The following is a 19,206-nucleotide window of genomic DNA, read 5'->3' on the forward strand; positions in this document are numbered from 1 at the left end:
TTTAATTAATGAACCATGTTATAGCACAGATGACTAAAATGTATAATAATATATTTAACATTTAAAGTACTTACTACCTATATGGAAAACAGTTAAGCTGCATGGTCATATTATGTGCAAGCAACAACTAAGGGTTAAATATAAGAAAACCATATTAATGTTAATAAAATTATATAGCTGCTTATATCGCACCATAAGGAACCCTTCTTAAAACTGAATGCTTTTCATTTGTTATATTGGTTGAGTTCAATAAAATCAACAAATATACTCTTTTAACAGGTCTCTTAAGCACTCTCATTGTCTCACCATTACTTTTTATAAGTAATAGATTATTATTTTAATTTAATATAGTAATCTTTTGTAACAGTACTGTCACTTTTAATCAATTCATCCCTGCATCCTTGCTAAAAAATATTTAATCAATGTCTGTTTTAGTTATTATTAGAGTCAGACAGAATCTGCTGACATTTTTTGCTATTTCTGTGAAAAATTTAGTTAAATATCTGCAGATTTATGTGAAATGATTTTAGGAGTATCATAACTAAAAACTTAATATATAAAAAAAAAACCTGGGGGGGTGAAATGGTTTGGATTGACAAATGGAAAAACAGCAATACTATACAGGGTTTAAATGATTTAAAAGTGGTTTCTAAAATCAATTCAGTTATTTTAGGTCTTAAAGGAGTAATCCTGGCATTTCCATCTATTGAAGTACCGTTTAGACAACAAAAAGAGATACAGTATATTCTGTTCTTTCTTCTTGGCATATGGCATGTTTGAGCTCGAGTCGACCATGGTTCACTGCTTTGCGCTGTCATAGTATTTTTATAGTGCATTTAAAAGTTCCACTTACTATATTTTATTTCCCTTATGTACTTTTGTTGCACAAGCTAGAGATGATTCTCTGTAAACCAATCAGCACTCGGCAGAGATTTTAGCTCCACTCTTTTAGTACCATATTGTAGTGCTAAGTACCCTAACAAAAATTATTCTTATTTTGTTACCTCTGACAGTGGAAAGAGACATAAATGCACTGAACTGTACCACTCAGGGGAAATGAGACATTTGTGTATTCATTGCTTCTAATGCAGCGTTTCTCAATCCTGGTCCTCACGCCCAATTGATCTTCATATTTTGCAGGTCTCTGTTATTCAACCCAGCTGATTTAGATAACCAGCTCATTAGAAGTGCTCCTAGTATACACTATGTTCTGATTGACACATCGCTAGGCAGTGTGCATAGAGCACTAGTCCCTTCTACTTTACCAGAGCACAAGAAACCTTTATTACATTTTGAAACATTTGTTCACATATTTACCAAACAGCACTCAGGGTTTCCATGGGGTCTTAAAAAGTCTTAAATTTCAAAAACTAATAATCTGGGTCTTTAAAAGTCTTTTGCAGAATTCACAGGAATATTGTCTTGTAGGTCTTGAATCATTTCCAAGTGATGCGTTGCAGCTGGAAGGCCATCTGGAGCGTAAAAAATATGCTGGAAAGCCAAAAAGAAAATGAATGAATGAAAGGCCTTAAATCATTTTAAACAGGTCCTAATTTTCCTTTGTTTATGTAAAGCTACCCAATTGATTCAACATATATCCAATCGCCAACAATACATCTAAAAAAAACTCTATTTATAATTAATACTATAACAGTTTGTTGTGCATACATTTAGTTTACTTTTATTTTTAAAGAGTTTTTTTAAGTTAGTATGTATACAACTAGGGTCTGATTGTTTTGACACATTATTTTGAATATGTGGCTAAGAAATAGCTAGAATTCGTTTTTTGATGGGGCAAGTAAAAAAATTCTGCTGGGCCATTTAAAATATCCTTAGCGTTAAGCCATGAAATACAAGTCTAAAAGTTATTTATGGTCTTAAAAAGGTCTTATAAAGTTTTAAATTTGACTTGCTGAAACCGGTAGAATCCCTGAGCACAGAGTCTTCCAAAAGATGTGTGAAATAATATATGTTCACAAATAAATATGAGTTTACATAGCATTTGAATGAACCATATCTGCTCTCTTTAAACTTAAATCATGGCAGAATATCATCTGGAGTCAATTGCAGGGCACTTGTTGTTTGAACAAACGTCTGACATGAAAAGAGAAGCTTAAAAATGTGCAGCACAGTGGGGTGCTTAGGTCAGAACTGAGACCCCGTTTACACAAATACGTTTTAGTTTTAAAACGGCGTTTTATAATGAAAACTATCAGCGTCCACACTAGCGTTTCACCAAGAGTTTCTGAGCAACTCTCCATCCACACTATACCACTGAAAACGCACATCACATGATCACACACACACATACGCTCTGACATGCACTGAAACAGAGCAGCAGCATTTTAAAATGAAAACAGCCTCTTCAGCATTTTCAAAAAGCTCTGTTTTCGGTGCTTGAAAACTCTAGTGTGGATGAGAGGCGATTTATGCTTTTTAAAACTAAAACGAAATAGTGTAAACGGGGCCTGAGAAACACTGTCCTAATGTGGACAAATGTACCCCAGTGACTTAAACGCAGAGGACAAATTCCAAGTAGGGGTTACCAAACATAGATTTCACATCACTTTTTACTGTCCTTCTTCATTGTAAACTAAACATGCAAATTTTAATAACGAAGAGTTTTATTAAATTATGACTTTTCAATTAAAATGACTAGTAAATGATATCCTCCTGCCTGCATATGAATAGAATGCTAAACATGTTTTTCAAACATTTCAACTTAAAATGCTGTAAATGTTCTTTGAGTGGAGAATAAAAAAAAAAACACATTTGATTGTGATACAACAGCAGAAACGTGTCCTGTCGAGTCATTCAATCTATAAATTCACTGCTAAGCTGAAGCTGAAACCCCTCTAAATGTTCCTTCAGTCTTTCTCTGACATCGACCCCAACTGCTGTGGCCCTTAGGTCTGATTGGTGTGAGAGATGACCATTTTCCCACCCCGCAGACGTCAATGCAGTGGAATCACACTTGACTGTCAGTACATCCCTTTCTTCAGTGCTCTTTGTCTGAAATCTCTCCAAAATTGCCTGAGGCTGCAAAGTCTCAATCACAGTCTCAACATCTACTTGGTTCCTTTCGGTTCTTTCAGGAACCTGCATCAGTAGGACATGCTCATCACTCCTGTCCTGAACCCAGTATAAATGCTGCTGCTCGACTTCCATTTCGCTGTTTTCCTTTGCGGCGAGGTCAGGGAGAAAAAGTCCTTGATGTGGCTGAAGCAGTTGGATTTGCTGCAGCTGGAATGGCGCTGAAGTTTCCTGTAGCGTTGCCGAGTACTGAACAGGTCCCGGAGCAGTGTGCAGGTCAGTGTTTGGATGCAGTAGAGCGACTTGCTGGATCGCTTCTGCAGTGCTGTTGAGCTCGAGAGATGCTTCGTCTTCGGTGCTCAGTTGGTGTGGTTGCAATTCCATCGTTACCACCTGCATCGCGTCCTCGTTCTCTGCATTTTCACAGTAATACAAGTAGTAGCTTTGTTGCTCCACAGGGGAAACATCAGTCCTGGAGATCTCTGGCTTTTGCTCTTTGATCACTTTGGCTTTGGTTTTGACTTCTTGGATTCTCTTAGGTTTCTGTTTCACCTGGGATCCTTGAACTTCCTCAGGTCCTACAGGTGCCTCCTTATACCCACTTACTTTGTTTCCTTCATTGTCTCGTCCGCAATAAAAGCAGCAGCCTTCTTCTTCTTCTGCTGTGACTTTTCCTTTTGTCTGTGTCTGTCCGTTCCATCCCTCAGCTATAAGATCGATTTCATCAGTTGTGCCTTCATTTGTGCCTTCCTCCAATCCCTCAAGATTGCAACCTCTGTCCACCTTCACCCCCTGTCCTTTTTGAGAAGCCCAACTTGAAAACCTTCCTCCTTTGACCTCCTTCCCTTTCGCCCCATCTCGTGCACGCAGTAGAGTGCTCTTTAGTCGGTTCTCTCTGAGGCGCAGCAGTGCATTACGCAGGCGGTTCTCCCTCCGTCGGGCTGCACTCAGAAGACGCAGTGCTTTTTCCAAGCTGTCAATGGCTTTGTCATAACGCTTGCGCCACACTAGAGGGCACAGCTGAGCGTAGCTGTGCTCTTTCGGCAAGTAAAAGCCAGGAGGTGGAGGGAGACGCTTCATGTAGCAGGATGGAGAAGGTGGACGAGGAGAAGGTGGAGGAGAAGGGGGGTCAGGTGTTTGATCCTCTAATGTCGTTTCATCAGAGTTTTGAGGAGCGTCAGATGAAGGCTGGGGAGGAGGCTGACTTTGGTGGTCCTCCCCTTTTTCACACTCATTGTCTGTGTCTGCTACAGTTGCATTGGTGAAGATCTCTGGGCTTTCAAAAGCTTCATCTTTGGTGGAGTTCTTAATGCTGCAAAAGTAAAAAAAAATGCATTGTTGAGGTGGAAATGTTGTGAAAAAGAAGTACATGTTTATTAATAGTACCTGAAAATATTACTAAAACAGAGCTTGACATTAACACCCAGCAACCCACCAAATGTGGATAGATTTCAGCTGTGATGGGTTAGAGAGTCACTCCCACTAGCCACTTTGGCTCGTTGAAAATAATTTTTAAATTGTCAGAGGTGTTTGTCCCTAAAGATTAAAATTTTAGTTTAGGACCATTTGTCAATATGCGTGCAAATTTGATCTTAGAATGTAGCAGCAGCACGATTGAGAACTGTTCATGTGAGCAAATGAAAGCAGGGGAATACTGAATGAGAAGATGATCGGGTGCAAAGTGAGACATAAGCGATACTCACTGACGACTAGGGAAGTCAAAATTAATTGTTTCTTCGATGCACAGTGATGCAAATGCAAACAATTCGATATCGGTTGAGTAATAATCATAACCGGTTTTTATGTACAACATCATTTATCACATATGCGTTATATGGTGGTAGCTTACTATGACGAGGGAGGAGACCGATAGTACTTAAAACTCCAATTACTTTTAAAGCAGATCAATTCCCTTCTTGTGAGTTTGGCGAACCGTCTTTCACTGACAGGGAAGTCTCACTCTCTGAGGCCTGCTGGCATGTTCGTGAGGTAACAATTTGTCCCTCTAACAACAATAACGTTACTTGTGGATCCAGACACGAGCATGTCTGCAGAGTGAGTTTTCTCCATGTGTCGGCGTCTAGATCAGCTGATTGCCATGGCCGTTTAAAGTCAGTGTCTATATCACTGTTTGCTGAACAGCGCCAGAGGAAATCGCAGCCTTTTCTGTTGAGCGTGTGACCAATCATAGGCATTAAAAAACTCGTTCACCAATACTCAAAAAGTAAGCGAGGTAATATTTACATTTGTTTATTTGCTAAATGCTCATGTTGTTCTGTGCATATACTTTAGTTTTGTTTGATGGATTCAAAAAGAGTGTTTTCTTTGAGCAAGTAAAATTTGAGGTATAGTACATATATACGACTGCTTGTATTAAAGTACAAAATTGTATTACAAATAATATATAAATATTCATAAATTTTACATTTTAATACAAAAATTCTTGTGTTGCTAAGTAAAATATCTAATTGTTTATGGAAAGCATCGTCAGTGATGCACCGAGATTTCGAATTGAACCAAATTGATGGCATGATAATCAAAACCGAACCAAAACGTGAGACCAGTGTAGATTCACATCCCTACTCATGAGAGTGGTGCACAGCTGATGTGAAGCATGCGAGTGCTTAAAAGCTACCATTTCATTGTGCAAAACAACCGTGCCTGGAAACGCAACTGGTGTGATTGTTTCTTTTTAAAATAGATTGGAAAAAAGCGGTAATTGTGCATCCACAGTCCTGCTGCTTTCAAGAGATCTCCAGATATTTTGTACGTAGCAGCTGTTGGCGCTATCATTTTTTTTTAACAGATTATTAATGGGCCTAACGCTAACCGTGTGCATGTGATCATCCCTTCACTATAGCAGACAGAATGTTTTTTTACCTGCTTTCTTTCACTTGCAGTTAATTAATGTGGTTTAAATATCATCCTTTACAATATCATAGCTTAATTAGGAGATTAACCCCCTTTTTATTTATAGTTACCTGATGATCTGGGACCTTCAGCCTGGACAAACTATAGCTTTAGATAAATGAGAATAATTTTTTAAAATTAAATTGTTATTTTTTTAGGAACATTTTGTTAAATAAAAAGTGTATGTATACAGCTATATTTAGCTTGTTTTGACACATTGTTTAACATTTGTGGCAAGGAAATAAATCAGTTTGATGTGGCCAGGAAAAAAGTTAAATTAACAAGGAGGCATGTGGACTTAACACAAAATTGAAAAAATTGTCAAATTTATCCATATAAAATACACTTTCCCAATAACAAAAGTGTGGCTAGTGAAAATGGGAAGTGGCTAGAATTGTTGGAAAACTACTAGCCACAGTGGCTAGTCATCAAAAAAGTTATTGTCAAGCTCTGCAAATAAATGTGAACTTAATGTAATGTTTTGTACAACACATTAAATATACTTTAGATGTAAATTGTACTTAAAATTAACATTTCATTTTACGTTGCAATATATACTTAATCCTTTAATTTACAATTTTTTTGCATGCTGTTAAAAATGAAATACAATAGTTGCGCATTCAGTACAATTAACCACACTTTTGTTGTCATGAGGGAAAGCTCACTAGAAATAATGTGTATGTGTGTGTTTATATAGCGCATTTATTGTGTATGGCCATACACCCTAAGCGCTTCAAAATCACGAAGGGGGGTCTCTCCAAACCACCAGCAGTGTGTAGCATCCACTTAGATGATACAACGGCAGCCACAGGACAATGGCGCCAGTGCGCTCACACACACACACACACACACACACACACACACACACACACACACACACACACACACACACACACACACACACACACACACACACACCAGATATTGGTGGAGTGGTGAGACAGTAATAGAGCCAATTCAGTGGATGGGGATGATTGGAAGACCATGATGGGTAAGGACTGAGAGGGAATTTAGCCAGGACACCAGGGTTACACCCCTACTCTTTTCGAGAAGTGTGAGTCAGGACCTCAGTTTAACGTCTTATCTGAAAGACTTGTTGGTGTGTGTAGTTCTGTAAAATACCTGGTACATTTGTCCACATTTCGAGGTCTGCCTCTTCGTTTCCCAGCAGTGCCTTTCTTGTGAGGCTCAATTTCAAACACAGTGGGAATCGCATCATCCTTCAATCTGTGATAGCCACTAGAAAAAGGTGGTACTGAAATTATTATACATTCACTCTTTCTATAATGTATTTTAACATCAGAATTATATTTTGGTCATTGCTTCTGTCACTCTAATATGCTGCAGACCTGACTCCAGAGAGTTCAAAGCTATCAGGGGTGAAGTGTTTAGAGCAGAAATAGATGAATCCACTCTGGGGGTCCCACTGTCCTTTTCCCTCAGGCCCTTTGCGACGAGAGTTGATAATCCAGGTGGTGCGGCGAGGGTTTCCCTTTTTTGGCAACCTCAAAGATTTAACATAATAAACAACATTAAGAAAGATCATTTGATATACCACTGAGCTGAAACATATCTTTTACACTGCATTTCACACAAAATAAGACAATAACGGCAATGTTTTTTGCCAATACAAGTCAGTGTAAATAATGTCCAATAATTCAGTGAATTGTTCACTAAAGGATAGATACTCATTCTAGTTTGCGTTGTGCAGACCCAAGACATTGCATATCTCAATTCAGATGGAATGGTAGACTGCACATTGATTAAATATTTAGTCATTACAAACACTTTCTATTGTGATTTTAAATCTAAAAATTGAGTTTTAATCATTGAGTCCATTTATTTACTCGTGTAAATGTTTGTAAATGTATATTTGTTCAGTTTATAATTAATTTCAATAATATTATTGACTAATATGAGAGACTTGCTTTGTTAACCAAATAAGTGGATCTAATTGAATTTGCATTGTGAACATTAAATAAAAGTTAAAACATTTTTTAATTTCATATACTGTATTACTTTTAGTTACGATACTTTTCAAAATTATTGTGCATAAATCCGCAGATTTTTAACAAACTTCTCAGCAGCATAGCAAAAAATGTCTGCAGATTCTGTCTGACCCTAGTCATCATAGGTCTGTTTTAAAAGGGTCATGGAGAACAAAGAAAACAACTTAATATAAATGATGAAATATCAGCATTTGGAAACTTGCACCTGTGAAATGTGATTCCGGATTTTCGAACGTCTTTTGTGTCCCGTGACTTGCAACCTACAGCAGAGCAGTGTCTGGGCATCTATGGGGCAAATGTACATTTTGAATCAGAAATTACGTAACGTTAACCTACAGTCATGGCACGATTATGATACATCTAATTAAATGACACCAGATCTAACTTTTATTATCATCTCTCAATAAGATTAAGTTTATTTAAATAGTAAAATGCCATAAAAAAATAATACAATAAACTTATAAACACCAAAATAATACATGATTAATCATAAAAATTACAATAATACAAAAAGAAACTCGCAACTGTCATTATCACATTGACTTGTTTATCTAACATTCTCCGAATTAAATGTTTTCTTTTTTAATCGATTGGAAGCCATAAGGTGATAAAAGGCTATAATCGTAAACCTTTCTGTTTAAACAGTTTAAAATGCAGCCGACTATCGATCGCCTTATATTGACATGACTTGATGTCAGCTCACGTTTAGGGCTGCAGTGTCGTCTTTAGGTAACAACATAGCAGGCTGCTAAAGCAGCCGATGCTGGAGATGGCAACAAGCATCTTGCTCATTTGAAAACAATATAAATACATACTGTTAAATATAAATGCTGGTAACTTTTCTGACCAGAACAATGCTAGCGATTTATTCTTTAAACTCACCACAAAGGCCTGCGACCTCACGAAGATGGCCGTCTTGTTCTTCCTAGGCGCTGAAGATTAGACCCGCCTTTCTGCAGCAGCCAATTAGAGCCGTGTATTACTGTGACGTTACACCAGAACGTGCAGGGAATATGTTAACGGCATGTTAGTTTTATTTGATAAAATATTACAGAAATAATTATTCTAGCAACGACCATATACAACAAACCACCCAAATTAATCTCGATGGTACTTCTTTTGTAATAGGAAACAAAGGTCAATTGAGATTGTATAATAAAAAAATACAGAATAATACTTATTATTATTATCTAAAAAGTACAGATATTCCTTCTGTCCTCTTCAAAAACGTTAGTGCTAGCATTGCTTTCCATTTATTATATATTTATAACAACAACAATAATAAAGCTCTGTTTTATTATTATTATTTTATTATTAAGTATAAAACCCCAATATCTATATCTTGTTTGGTATACTTTACCTACTGAGATTATCTGATTGGTTGTTTTCTGTACAGCATTTTGGGCAATGTAGATTTCCTGCACAAATTATTTGTTTACACAGAATTAGTTAGTTAATAAAAACATAAGAGCATGATGAATATGAACACAAGTTCAACAGAGCATATAATATTAGCAAGTCATAACCTTTAATCCTTTATATGTTTATATCATTAATTATTGTAGTTTCTAGAACACAAAATCTGCTCTTAATTGATATCAAACACAACATTTAGTATTTCTTTTGAAATTTTGTTTAAAAAAAATACAATAAGCTGTAGGCTGACTAGATATCCTCAGGTCTGGTTCTAGATTTTGATGACTGTTGCTGTCCCCTAAAATGATACATTTACATAAATAGACAGTGTCTGACATTGCAAGTCTGAGATATGTTGTTTCAAATCCAAGTCTGCATCCAGAAACTATTGGAGGCCACAGGTCAGTAAAGCAAAGCCACAAAGATTATTGTTTTTACCAACAGATGGTGCTGTCCTGATAATTTGGCTGTGCACCAGTAAAAAAATGTAAAGTTCCCCTATTATGCATTTTAAAAGGTTAAAGTTTGGTTTTGAGGAGGGTCCTCAACAAAAGCATTATATGCAAGGTCAAAAAAACACTTTCATTGTTTTACAAAATGCATTTATTTTTACCTAATTATCCAAACAGCTCCCATATAATTTGTTCTGTGATTCATTTTTCCAAACCCCTTCATTTCATGACTCTAATCTGCGATGATTAGTCTCATGGGTTTTTTTCTTTAGTTTTTTGTTTGTTGTATTTGACAACATTTAAAACAAACTAGTCCAACAAGACTGATTTAGACATATTTCAAAAAATGTTGTGAATAAAGGGCAGCACGGTGGCACAGTGGGTAGCACGACAGCCTCACAGCAAGAAGGTTGCTGGTTCAAGCCTCGGCTGGTCAGTTGGCATTTCTGCTTGGAGTTTGCATGTTCTCCATGTGTCGCGTGGGTTTCCTCCAGTCCAAAAACATGTGGTATAGGTAAATTGGGTTAGCTAAATTGTCTGTAGTGTATGTGTGTGAATGAGTGTTTCCCAGTAATGGGTTGCAGCTGGAAGGGCATCTGCTGCGTAAAACATATGCTGGATTCCTGATTAATAAAGGGACTAAGCCGAAAAGAAAAGAAAATGAATGAATGTGAATAAAATACACACACAAATCCTATTCTCTTATTTCCATTGTGGTCCTCGACTTGATTTATTGATTCTTTGTTAAGAGATAATAGCTTTATGGTGCACCTTTAGATTTAAACCTTAGCTGGATGTCTTGATTTATTTTGAGCTGTGTTACATGCAGCATGCAAGGTGATTTTCAAAATCACATAATAGGGGCATTATAAGCCATTTATCATTTTAGCTGAATCAGGGCAAGAGTGCTATTGTAATCCATTTTTAAATGAGACAGCATCATTGGTTCAGAGACGCAACATTATCATTACAGTATAATGCAGTCTGCAACATTATCGTCAACATTATTAAATAGTAACAAACTGAGTAATGTTAAAGTAATAGTCTGTATGTGCTAACAAGGTATGCAAAACACTGTAGTGGATTTTTTTGCACGTTTTATCAAACAAGGAAACTCCCAGGGAATTCAGTCAAGCAGAAACAAAACAGAAAAAATGCAAAATCCTGACAGAAGGTTCTTTTTCCAGAAGGCACATCCTTAAACCATAAAAGAATCCATCTGAGGCATAATATTAATTCAGTCATTTTCCTTTCGGCTTAGTTCCTTTTATTCATCCGGGGTCGTCACAGCAGAATGAACCGCTAACTTATCCAGCATATTTTTAAGCAGCAGATGCCCGTCCCAACCCATGTCTGGGAAAAATCCACACAAATTCATTCACATTCATACGGACAATTTAGTCTACCCAATTTACCTGTATCGCATGTCTTTGGACTGTGGGGGAAACCGGAGCACCCGAAGGACACCCACATGAACGCAGGGAGAACATGCAAACTCCACACAGAAATGCCAACTGACCCAGCCGAGGCTCGAACCAGCGACCTTCTTGCTGTGAGATGACAGCACTACCTACTGCACCACTGCATCGCCCTGAGGCATAATAATAAACAATGATAATTTTATTTTTTTATAGCACCTTTAAAACTTTTCAAATTCTCAAATTTAGATGGAGGCATGATGGAGGGGCTCTGATGGTAAAGGCAAACTAGCAGTTTCTTCCATAAATGGGATAAATCACTTTCCATTGGACACTTTGAAATGAAAATAATCATAGCTGTCATATTAAAGGGATCTTTCTAAAGCAGGGTAGAGCTCCAAACTGGCCTTTCATACAACTGATGTACATTTTGGGCCCTATGACCTTGGATAAGAAAGTAGTTTTTTCCCAGAGGTTTTACAACAATGTAAGAAATAATGTTGGTTTCTCAATACCAAGAATGCAGAGAATGGGTTAGCGTTCTTCTAGAGAGTGGCCTTAAAAAACAAACCCGGAAGGCCATGAAAACACAGAACACATCCTGCGAAGTGAGATGCTGCTGTCTTCCTGGTAGTCACATGACCTTCACACATTTAAATAAAAATATCTAAACATTACAAAATGTATACAATTATATATTTTTTCCCATTTTCAATATATGTAACGTACAGTATCCTTACAAAAAATTTAAGCAAATAAACACCTTTCCATGTGTCAATGCCTTGAAACTCCTTAGATAAACAAGTATCTCTGAACTGTAAATAAAAGTAATTATTAAATGCTGCATTTGCCACCTCTTTTATTTAGCCACAATAACTTCTAATATAATTTCCTTACATGTATAGAGTGTTTTTCTGGACCCTCAAAGCACTTTACACATTTTTGGGGGGTATTCACATCACGCGCCACCAGTGTGCAGCATCCAACTGGATGATGCGATAGCAGCCATATTGCATCAGACCGCACAACATGCACCAGCTAATTGGTGGAGAGAAGACAGAGGCTGCGTCTGAAATCGCCTACTACTCAGTAGATACTGCATTTGAATTTAAACGTACTACTCGGCCGTTAGAAAAGTACGTTCTATACAGTATGAATGTGAAAAGTATGAATGGAATTCGGACATACTACATTCGCCATTACGTCACGTGACCTACCTGCATCAATTGTGTCGCTTTACTCCCATTCATGAAATCGCTCGCAGGGCATCATGGGATAGCGCAGCATGCAAGGGATGCGCACTTTAGAATCTCGCTGGAAGTAGTAAGTCATCCGGGTACTTCTCGCATACTGATTTCCGAATTCTATGAATTCGGACATACTTCTCGGCTCACATACTGATTTTAGCATACTATATAGTATGGAAGTATGCGGTTTCGGACGCAGCGAAAGTGATGAAGCCAGTTATGATCGTTAGGAAGCCATGATGGACAAAGGCCAGTGGCCAAATTTGGCCAGGATGCCCCATGCTCTTTTTCGAAGAACATGCTGGGATTTTTAACGACCTTGATTGGATGTCTCATCAGACTGAGCAGTAGAAAGTCTCCATCAATATGCTGGGGCATTAGGACCCACACAGACTGCAGGTTGAGCGCCTCCTGCTGGTCTCACTAACACCACTTCCGGCAGCAACCTAGCTTTCTCATGTGGTCTCACATCCAGATACTGGCCAGGTGCAGCCCTGCTAAGCTTCAGTGAGCGACCATGTGAGAGTTGTAGAGAGCTAGCTGCCAGCTTCCAGGGCTTTCCAGTACTACCTTGCAGGTGGAATGGCATCTGCTTCGTAAAAAATATGCCAGAGTAGTTGGCAGTTCATTCTGATGTGGCGACCTCTGATAAATCAGGGACTAAGATGAAGGAAAATGAATGAATGGCTTCTGGGACTATGCCTCTGCTACACCAAAGTGATTCAAGAAAATATCCAGGTTCCTTCATTCTTCCTCTGTTCTTGCAGTCATGAATATTGCAAATAAACTCTGGCAGTTGATTATGACAGTAACGAACACAAAGACACTTACAGTAAGAACACATACTGGGAAAAAGCTAACATGCCATCCAGCAGGGGTGGCCTACATGACAGTTTGCATAAGTCATGGATCATGAAAAGATAATCAGCCACTTTTTCAGACACATGTACTTGATCAAAGTGGTTTCGAGTCAGATACTACTGGGATAGCAAGAATTTCAAGTTTGTAAAGCAAAACAGGACATTTTAAAGCTTTTAAATAATTTGCATATTTACCTGCAAGTACCTTCCATTATGGTATGCATTATGGTGCACAAAAATTAGAAACTTACACGTTTTACTTACAAACTTATTTTTCATAAAAATGTAACGTGTGACAGTTAATATATGCAATGTCATGTAAACAATGCACATGCTAAAAAAAGCATGTCTGTGCATGTTCTGTTAGCTTTCTTTTTTTAGTCATATAAGTATATTTTCAAAGGAGCCCATTTTGTTACATTATGCAACCCCTAAAATTAGGTGCATGGCATCAGTGAATGCGTACAACAGGAGGCTCAGAGTATGACTTCACTGTAAAAAGCATGCGCTACTTTAGCCTATGTTCCAAACTAATGTGTATAAAAGAAGTGTTGCTACACACCCTAACTTGTGAAATGCACAAGCGTATTTTCTTACATGCATAACATTCTTAAAAACCACAGACACTTAAATACAGCCCAACTGAGAAATGCTCAGGAAATCCTGTTGTTTTAATTCTTGGACATAAAAGAAAGAAAATACTATTTACATAATGCTTTAGTTTGAGCTAAAATATGTTTTAAAATCATGGAAAACAACATATGTCATAATTCTGTCTATTTAGTATTCCCACCACAGTAATTGATTAGACTTAAACTTCATAAGGTAGCATATTTATTAAAAACATATTTATTTGTTTTAAAGGATGTGCATGCAAAGGAATATGTGCTTGAATGTAAAGCCATCTAAAATCTAAAAAGAAACCATGCTAATCATTGAAAGCATAAACACTTCAAGAAACCTATCTGCAAATATCTAAAAATTGTTCAGTAGCACAAAACATAAAGCGCGGTTACACCATTATTTTTAAACAATCCTCACATTGCAACTTTTTTACACAACCATCTGAACGTCATGCGATACTGTAGCTTTAATAATATTGTAGGGTTCTAGAAGCATCTTGGAGAAAACTTCTACACAGTCCTGTATGCCGTATATGCACCATAGTAACGTTCGAGGTTACAGAAGTAACCCTTCGTTCCCCGAGGAGGGGAACGGAAGTGCCATGAATGGGAGGATTCGGATCAGAAGCCGCTTGTCTGGAGAGTATTGAACGGGCCAATGAATGAAATTAATTGGCAGCGTAAGCTTGCGCAGGTGTGCGGCATCTGCAATTATCTCAGCATATAAGCACACCTGAAGCCAGCAGACGCCATCCTTTTAAGCTGAAGAGACTTTCAAACAGCTAAGGAACAGTCATTATGGCGACGGAGTATGGCACTTCCGTTCCCCGAGGGTTACTTCTGTAACCTCGAACGTTCCCCTTCGGTTGGGGAACTTCAGTGCCATGAATGGGAGAAGTATGGAAAGCGCCATAATGACTGAACCTTACCAACACCCCCGATGAGGAGATAGTCAAGCAAGCGTGACGCACCCACATCATGGGGGGCGCGGTCCTCCAACGTGTCCCTGGCCCTAATTTATCCTACTTCAACAGAAGTTTTACGGATTTAGATATTTTTTTTGGGAAGTCGTGAGCATCTAGATAATTCTAGGAAATACGACAGTACGTTGGGAAGCGTGCAATCCCGATAGGGAGGACGCTGCGGAGGCCATCCGTTACCCAAGGGTGGGATAGATGGCAGAATTTACATATGGACTAGCCCTAAAAAGGGGGAGTAGGCATAGCAAAAGAGTGGTTAGCGGAGAGGGAAGACACGGGTCCGCCCAGGGGGGGGACTTAACCGTGGCGGAATAAGCATATGGGATCGCCTAGTGGGGATCACGCATAGCAGGCACCTATACCCAAAACGCGGGCTGACCAGCGGGCAGACCTACAACGTAGTGGGCCAGCAAGTGACTCCTCCGCTGAGTCAGTGCTGGGGGCCATGGAGGAATCTGCAGGGCTCACCTGACGGGGAACTTTACTGACAGATAAAAAGGCGCACGTACCTCCGTGTTAGGGAGAATGGCGCAGCAAGCGTGTTTCAACACCCTACCGAGTTGTCTCCTCAATTACCAAAGGGTTACCTAATACCCTTGAGGAAACCGGCTCCACTCGCAGATTGTAAAACCTTGCAAATGTGTTGGGTGTCGCCCAGCCCGCAACTCTACAGATGTCTGTTAGAGAGGCGCCGCGTGCACGCGCCCAAGAGGATGCAACGCTCCGAGTGGAGTGTGCACGTACTCCCGGGGGACACGGCTGACCTCGACTCGAATAAGCGAGTGAAATGGCATCCACAATCCAGTGGGATAATCTTTGTTTCGATACGGCACTTCCCTGCTGCCGACCGCCATAACAGACAAAGAGCTGCTCAGATGATCTAAAATTCTGAGTACGGTCCACATAAATGCGCAGAGCGCGAACTGGACAAAGTAAAGAAAGGGCTGGGTCTGCCTCCTCCGGGGGCAGCGCTTGCAGGTTCACTACCTGATCTCTAAAGGGGGTGGTAGGAACCTTGGGCACATAACCGGGGCGGGGTCTCAGGATGACGTGAGAGTAATCCGGCCCGAATTCCAGGCACGAGTCAGTGACCGAAAATGCCTCCAGGTCCCCGACCCTCGCTACCATGGTGATCGAGTCCAGCTCCATCCCGAGAAAAGAAATCCTCTGCACGGGGGCGAGTTTGCTCTTTTCTCGGTTGACCTGAAACCCCAGTAGGCGGAGATGCCGAAGCACCTTGTCCCTGTGCATAATCAATTGCTCCCGCGAGTGGGCTAAAATCAGCCAGTCGTCGAGATAATTGAGTATGCAAATGCCCGCGAGCCGAAGGGGCGCTAGGGCACCCTCCGCGAGTTTGGTGAAGACCCGCGGAGACAGAGAGAGCCCGAAGGGGAGGACCTTGTACTGCCACGCTCGACCCTCGAACGCAAACCGCAGAAATTGGCGGTGGCGTGGAAGAATGGAGACATGGAAATACGCGTCCTTCAGGTCTATGGCTGCAAACCAATCCTGAGGACGAACGCATTGGAGAATGCGCCTCTGCGTGAGCATTCTGAACGGCAGCCTGTGCAGACAGCGGTTCAAAACGCGCAGATCTAGGATTGGCCGTGACCCACCGCTCTTTTTGGGTACGATGAAGTATGGGCTGTAAAACCCACTCTCCATCTCGGCTGGAGGAACCGGCTCGATTGCACCCTTCGCCAGGAGGGCAGCAATCTCCTCTCGCAAGACAGGGGCGGACAGGGGGTTGACCCTGGAGAAATACACGCCCGTAAACTTGGGGGGCCGTTTCGCGAACTGAATCGCGTAACCGAGTCTGATTGTGCGTATGAGCCAGGCAGGCAGAGCCCCCGCTAATGGAGTCATCGCTACAATCGCTGACATACCAGCGGTGGGGCAGCGCGGAGTGGGTGTGCTGATCCGGGAAGCATGAGGGTCCCGCGGAAGAGCTGGAGGAGAGCGATTCGCTCTGGCTCCGCACCCTGACTCCGGAGAGTACCGTTGTTATCGGGGCCCCGCCCTCCAGCGGGGAAAGAGCAAGTTTCCTCTTCTCCGGATGGCCTGTTTCAGGGACGCTTCGCGGTCCGTTTACCGGACTTAACGGCGCCCTGGGCAGGAGGGGCTGCCTGCTTTCGAGGTGTACGCCGCGCCCGCTTGGCCGGAGGCGCAGGCGGGGGCGGGGCAGCACTCGTTGGCGGGCGCCCTCGGCGAGGAACAGCGGAGGTGGATGGCTCGGCGGGCGGAGCGGGCTTACGGCCACGCTGATAGATGATATTGCCCATCGCATCCAACTGCTCTTTCACCGCCTTGAATTCCTGGGTGAATTCACCGACGGTGTCGCCGAACAGGCCAGCCTGGGATATGGGCGAGTCAAGAAAGTGAACTTTGTCAACATCGCGCATATCGGCCAGGTTTAGCCAGAGGTGGCGTTCCTGAACCACAAGTGTGGACATCGTCCTCCCCAGCGCACACGCGGCGGACTTAGTAGTCCGAAGAGCATAGTCGGTCGCGGTGCGCAGCTCATGTAATAAGCTTGGGTTGGACCCGCCCTCGTGCAGCTCGGCCAGCGCCTGCGCTTGGTAGCGCTGGTAGGTGGCCATCACGTGCAAAGCAGAAGCAGCCTGGCCCGCAGCCTTATAAGCTCTGGCTCCGAGGGAGGCAGACAACCTACAGGCTTTGGACGGGAGGCGGGGCAAACCCCGCCACGTAGAGGCGCCGCGCGGACAAAGATTGACCGCGATAGCGCGCTCCACTGACGGGATCGCCTCATACCCCCTGGCAGCTCCGCCGTCAAGGGCGGTGAGGGCGGAGGCACACGCAGCACGGGCAGAGAAAGGTGCCCTCCAAGACTGCGTGAGCCTGATCTCCGGTGTCAGCGAGTGTGAGAGCTACCATCTGGTTAGACGGATCACTCTTACTACCCGAAGCTTGGATGGAGCGCCTTGAGGAGCGAGAGGTCCGCGAGCCCATGGGCGGCGGATTATCTCCCGCTGAAACCCTCAGATCTGCCCGAGCGCCCGCTGCTTTTTTAGAACAGGAGGCAACTGGGGTGGCTCGCTCTCTTGCGAAAGTTAGCCGCGATCTTAGCTGTGCAACGGTCATGGCATCGCAATGACGACATGAACCGCCCGCGAGCACCGCATTAACATGCTGGACCCCCAAACATGCAATGCAGTGATCGTGTCCATCATCCGGAGCCAGGAAACCCCCGCATCCAGAAACGCACAGTCGGAGCGCCATCCTGAAAAGGACGTGCTGCACGACTGTGTTGCTCTTTTAGGAAGGTTTGCAACAATACGCACCGCTCTGGAGGACCGGACCCAAAGAACCGCAGGCAAGGGAGAAACCCAGCTCGACCGTCTGCCACCGCGAAGACCCACTCTGGACCGGGAGACACACTCGTTCGCTCTGAAGTGCTGATCAGCAAGAGGAACCCTCATCGACTCACTCAGAAAGGATCTGAAGCGAAAAGGATGGCGTCTGCTGGCTTCAGGTGTGCTTATATGCTGAGATAATTGCAGATGTCGCACACCTGCGCAAGCTTACGCTGCCAATTAATTTCATTCATTGGCCCGTTCAATACTCTCCAGACAAGCGGATTCTGATCCGAATCCTCCCATTCATGGCACTGAAGTTCCCCAACCGAAGGGGAACCACAGTTTGTTAAACTCCTCCTGACAGATCTATAAATATTGACCTTTTTGTCTCCATGATTTCATTTCAAAATGTTTTTAAATTCATACTAAAGCCTCCAGATGGTTTCATTGAGCACACCAACTATCATGCTGTCATTTTATTTCCCACTTTCAACATTAAAGTTGCAATGAAATCAAAATGTATACTCTTCTTATTTTTATATGTATATAGCATTGCTTATATTAAACAATGTATTATTTTGTAAAAATGTATTTTTCCTCAGAATCTTTATTCGCGTATCATAACCCTCTCTACCCTTCGAAATGACTTTTCTTAACTTTTGCTCACATGGAATATCTTTCTGGCAGGGGCTCTCATTTCTGTTCTGCCTTCATCTATCTTATTTCATTTTCTTAGCAACACCCATTTCAACAATTAAAATGCTAACCAAAGAATGAAATGATGCTCTGCCTTGCATTTTTCTAAATTTAGGACTGTTTCAGGTGGATGTATTCATGTAGTCATGATTGAGGAAAAAAGTACAAAGAACTTCCATAGCAGAGGGACTATATAATATGTCCACCTTTCACAACAATTGCAGAAGCACATCTCGCTGTCATAG

The 19,206-nt window shown here is 41.5% G+C and overlaps 2 protein-coding genes across 17 annotated transcripts in view; one reads left to right on the plus strand and one right to left on the minus strand.

Moving 5' to 3' along the window:
* Nucleotides 1–19,206, plus strand: part of LOC108180164 (immunoglobulin lambda-1 light chain) — a 219,336-nt gene that overhangs the window by 48,867 nt on the left and 151,263 nt on the right. The gene's annotated exons all lie outside the window — the stretch shown is intronic.
* Nucleotides 1,258–9,372, minus strand: thap7 (THAP domain containing 7). Of its 4 annotated transcripts, NM_001103198.1 has the most exons (6): nt 9,313–9,372; nt 8,835–8,934; nt 8,158–8,237; nt 7,293–7,448; nt 7,066–7,182; nt 2,607–4,345 (listed from the first exon to the last, which is right to left on the minus strand). In NM_001103198.1, exons 3-6 carry the CDS (start codon nt 8,235–8,237, stop codon nt 2,815–2,817), a joined length of 1,884 nt encoding a protein of 627 aa, NP_001096668.1. In that variant the 5' UTR covers nt 8,835–8,934; nt 9,313–9,372; the 3' UTR covers nt 2,607–2,814. The 4 variants fall into 4 exon arrangements, with proteins under 4 accessions (XP_073786496.1, XP_073786495.1, XP_073786497.1 ...); XM_073930395.1 differs by lacking the exon at nt 9,313–9,372 and having other exon boundaries at nt 1,258–4,345; nt 8,768–8,895; XM_073930394.1 differs by lacking the exon at nt 9,313–9,372 and having other exon boundaries at nt 1,258–4,345; nt 8,656–8,895.

This window comes from Danio rerio, chromosome 19 (assembly GCF_049306965.1).
Source record: "Danio rerio strain Tuebingen ecotype United States chromosome 19, GRCz12tu, whole genome shotgun sequence".
NCBI classification, from domain to species: Eukaryota; Metazoa; Chordata; class Actinopteri; order Cypriniformes; family Danionidae; genus Danio; species Danio rerio.

Coding starts and splice junctions, on each gene's coding strand:
- thap7 (XM_073930394.1), bottom strand. CDS start 8,691: ATGTTGTTACCTAAAGACGACACTGCAGCCCTAAAC. Junction 8,238..8,655: donor ACGACACTGCAGCCCTAAAC/GTGAGCTGACAT, acceptor TTTGCCCCATAG/ATGCCCAGACACTGCTCTGC. Junction 4,346..7,065: donor AATGTGGACAAATGTACCAG/GTATTTTACAGA, acceptor TTACTTTTGCAG/CATTAAGAACTCCACCAAAG.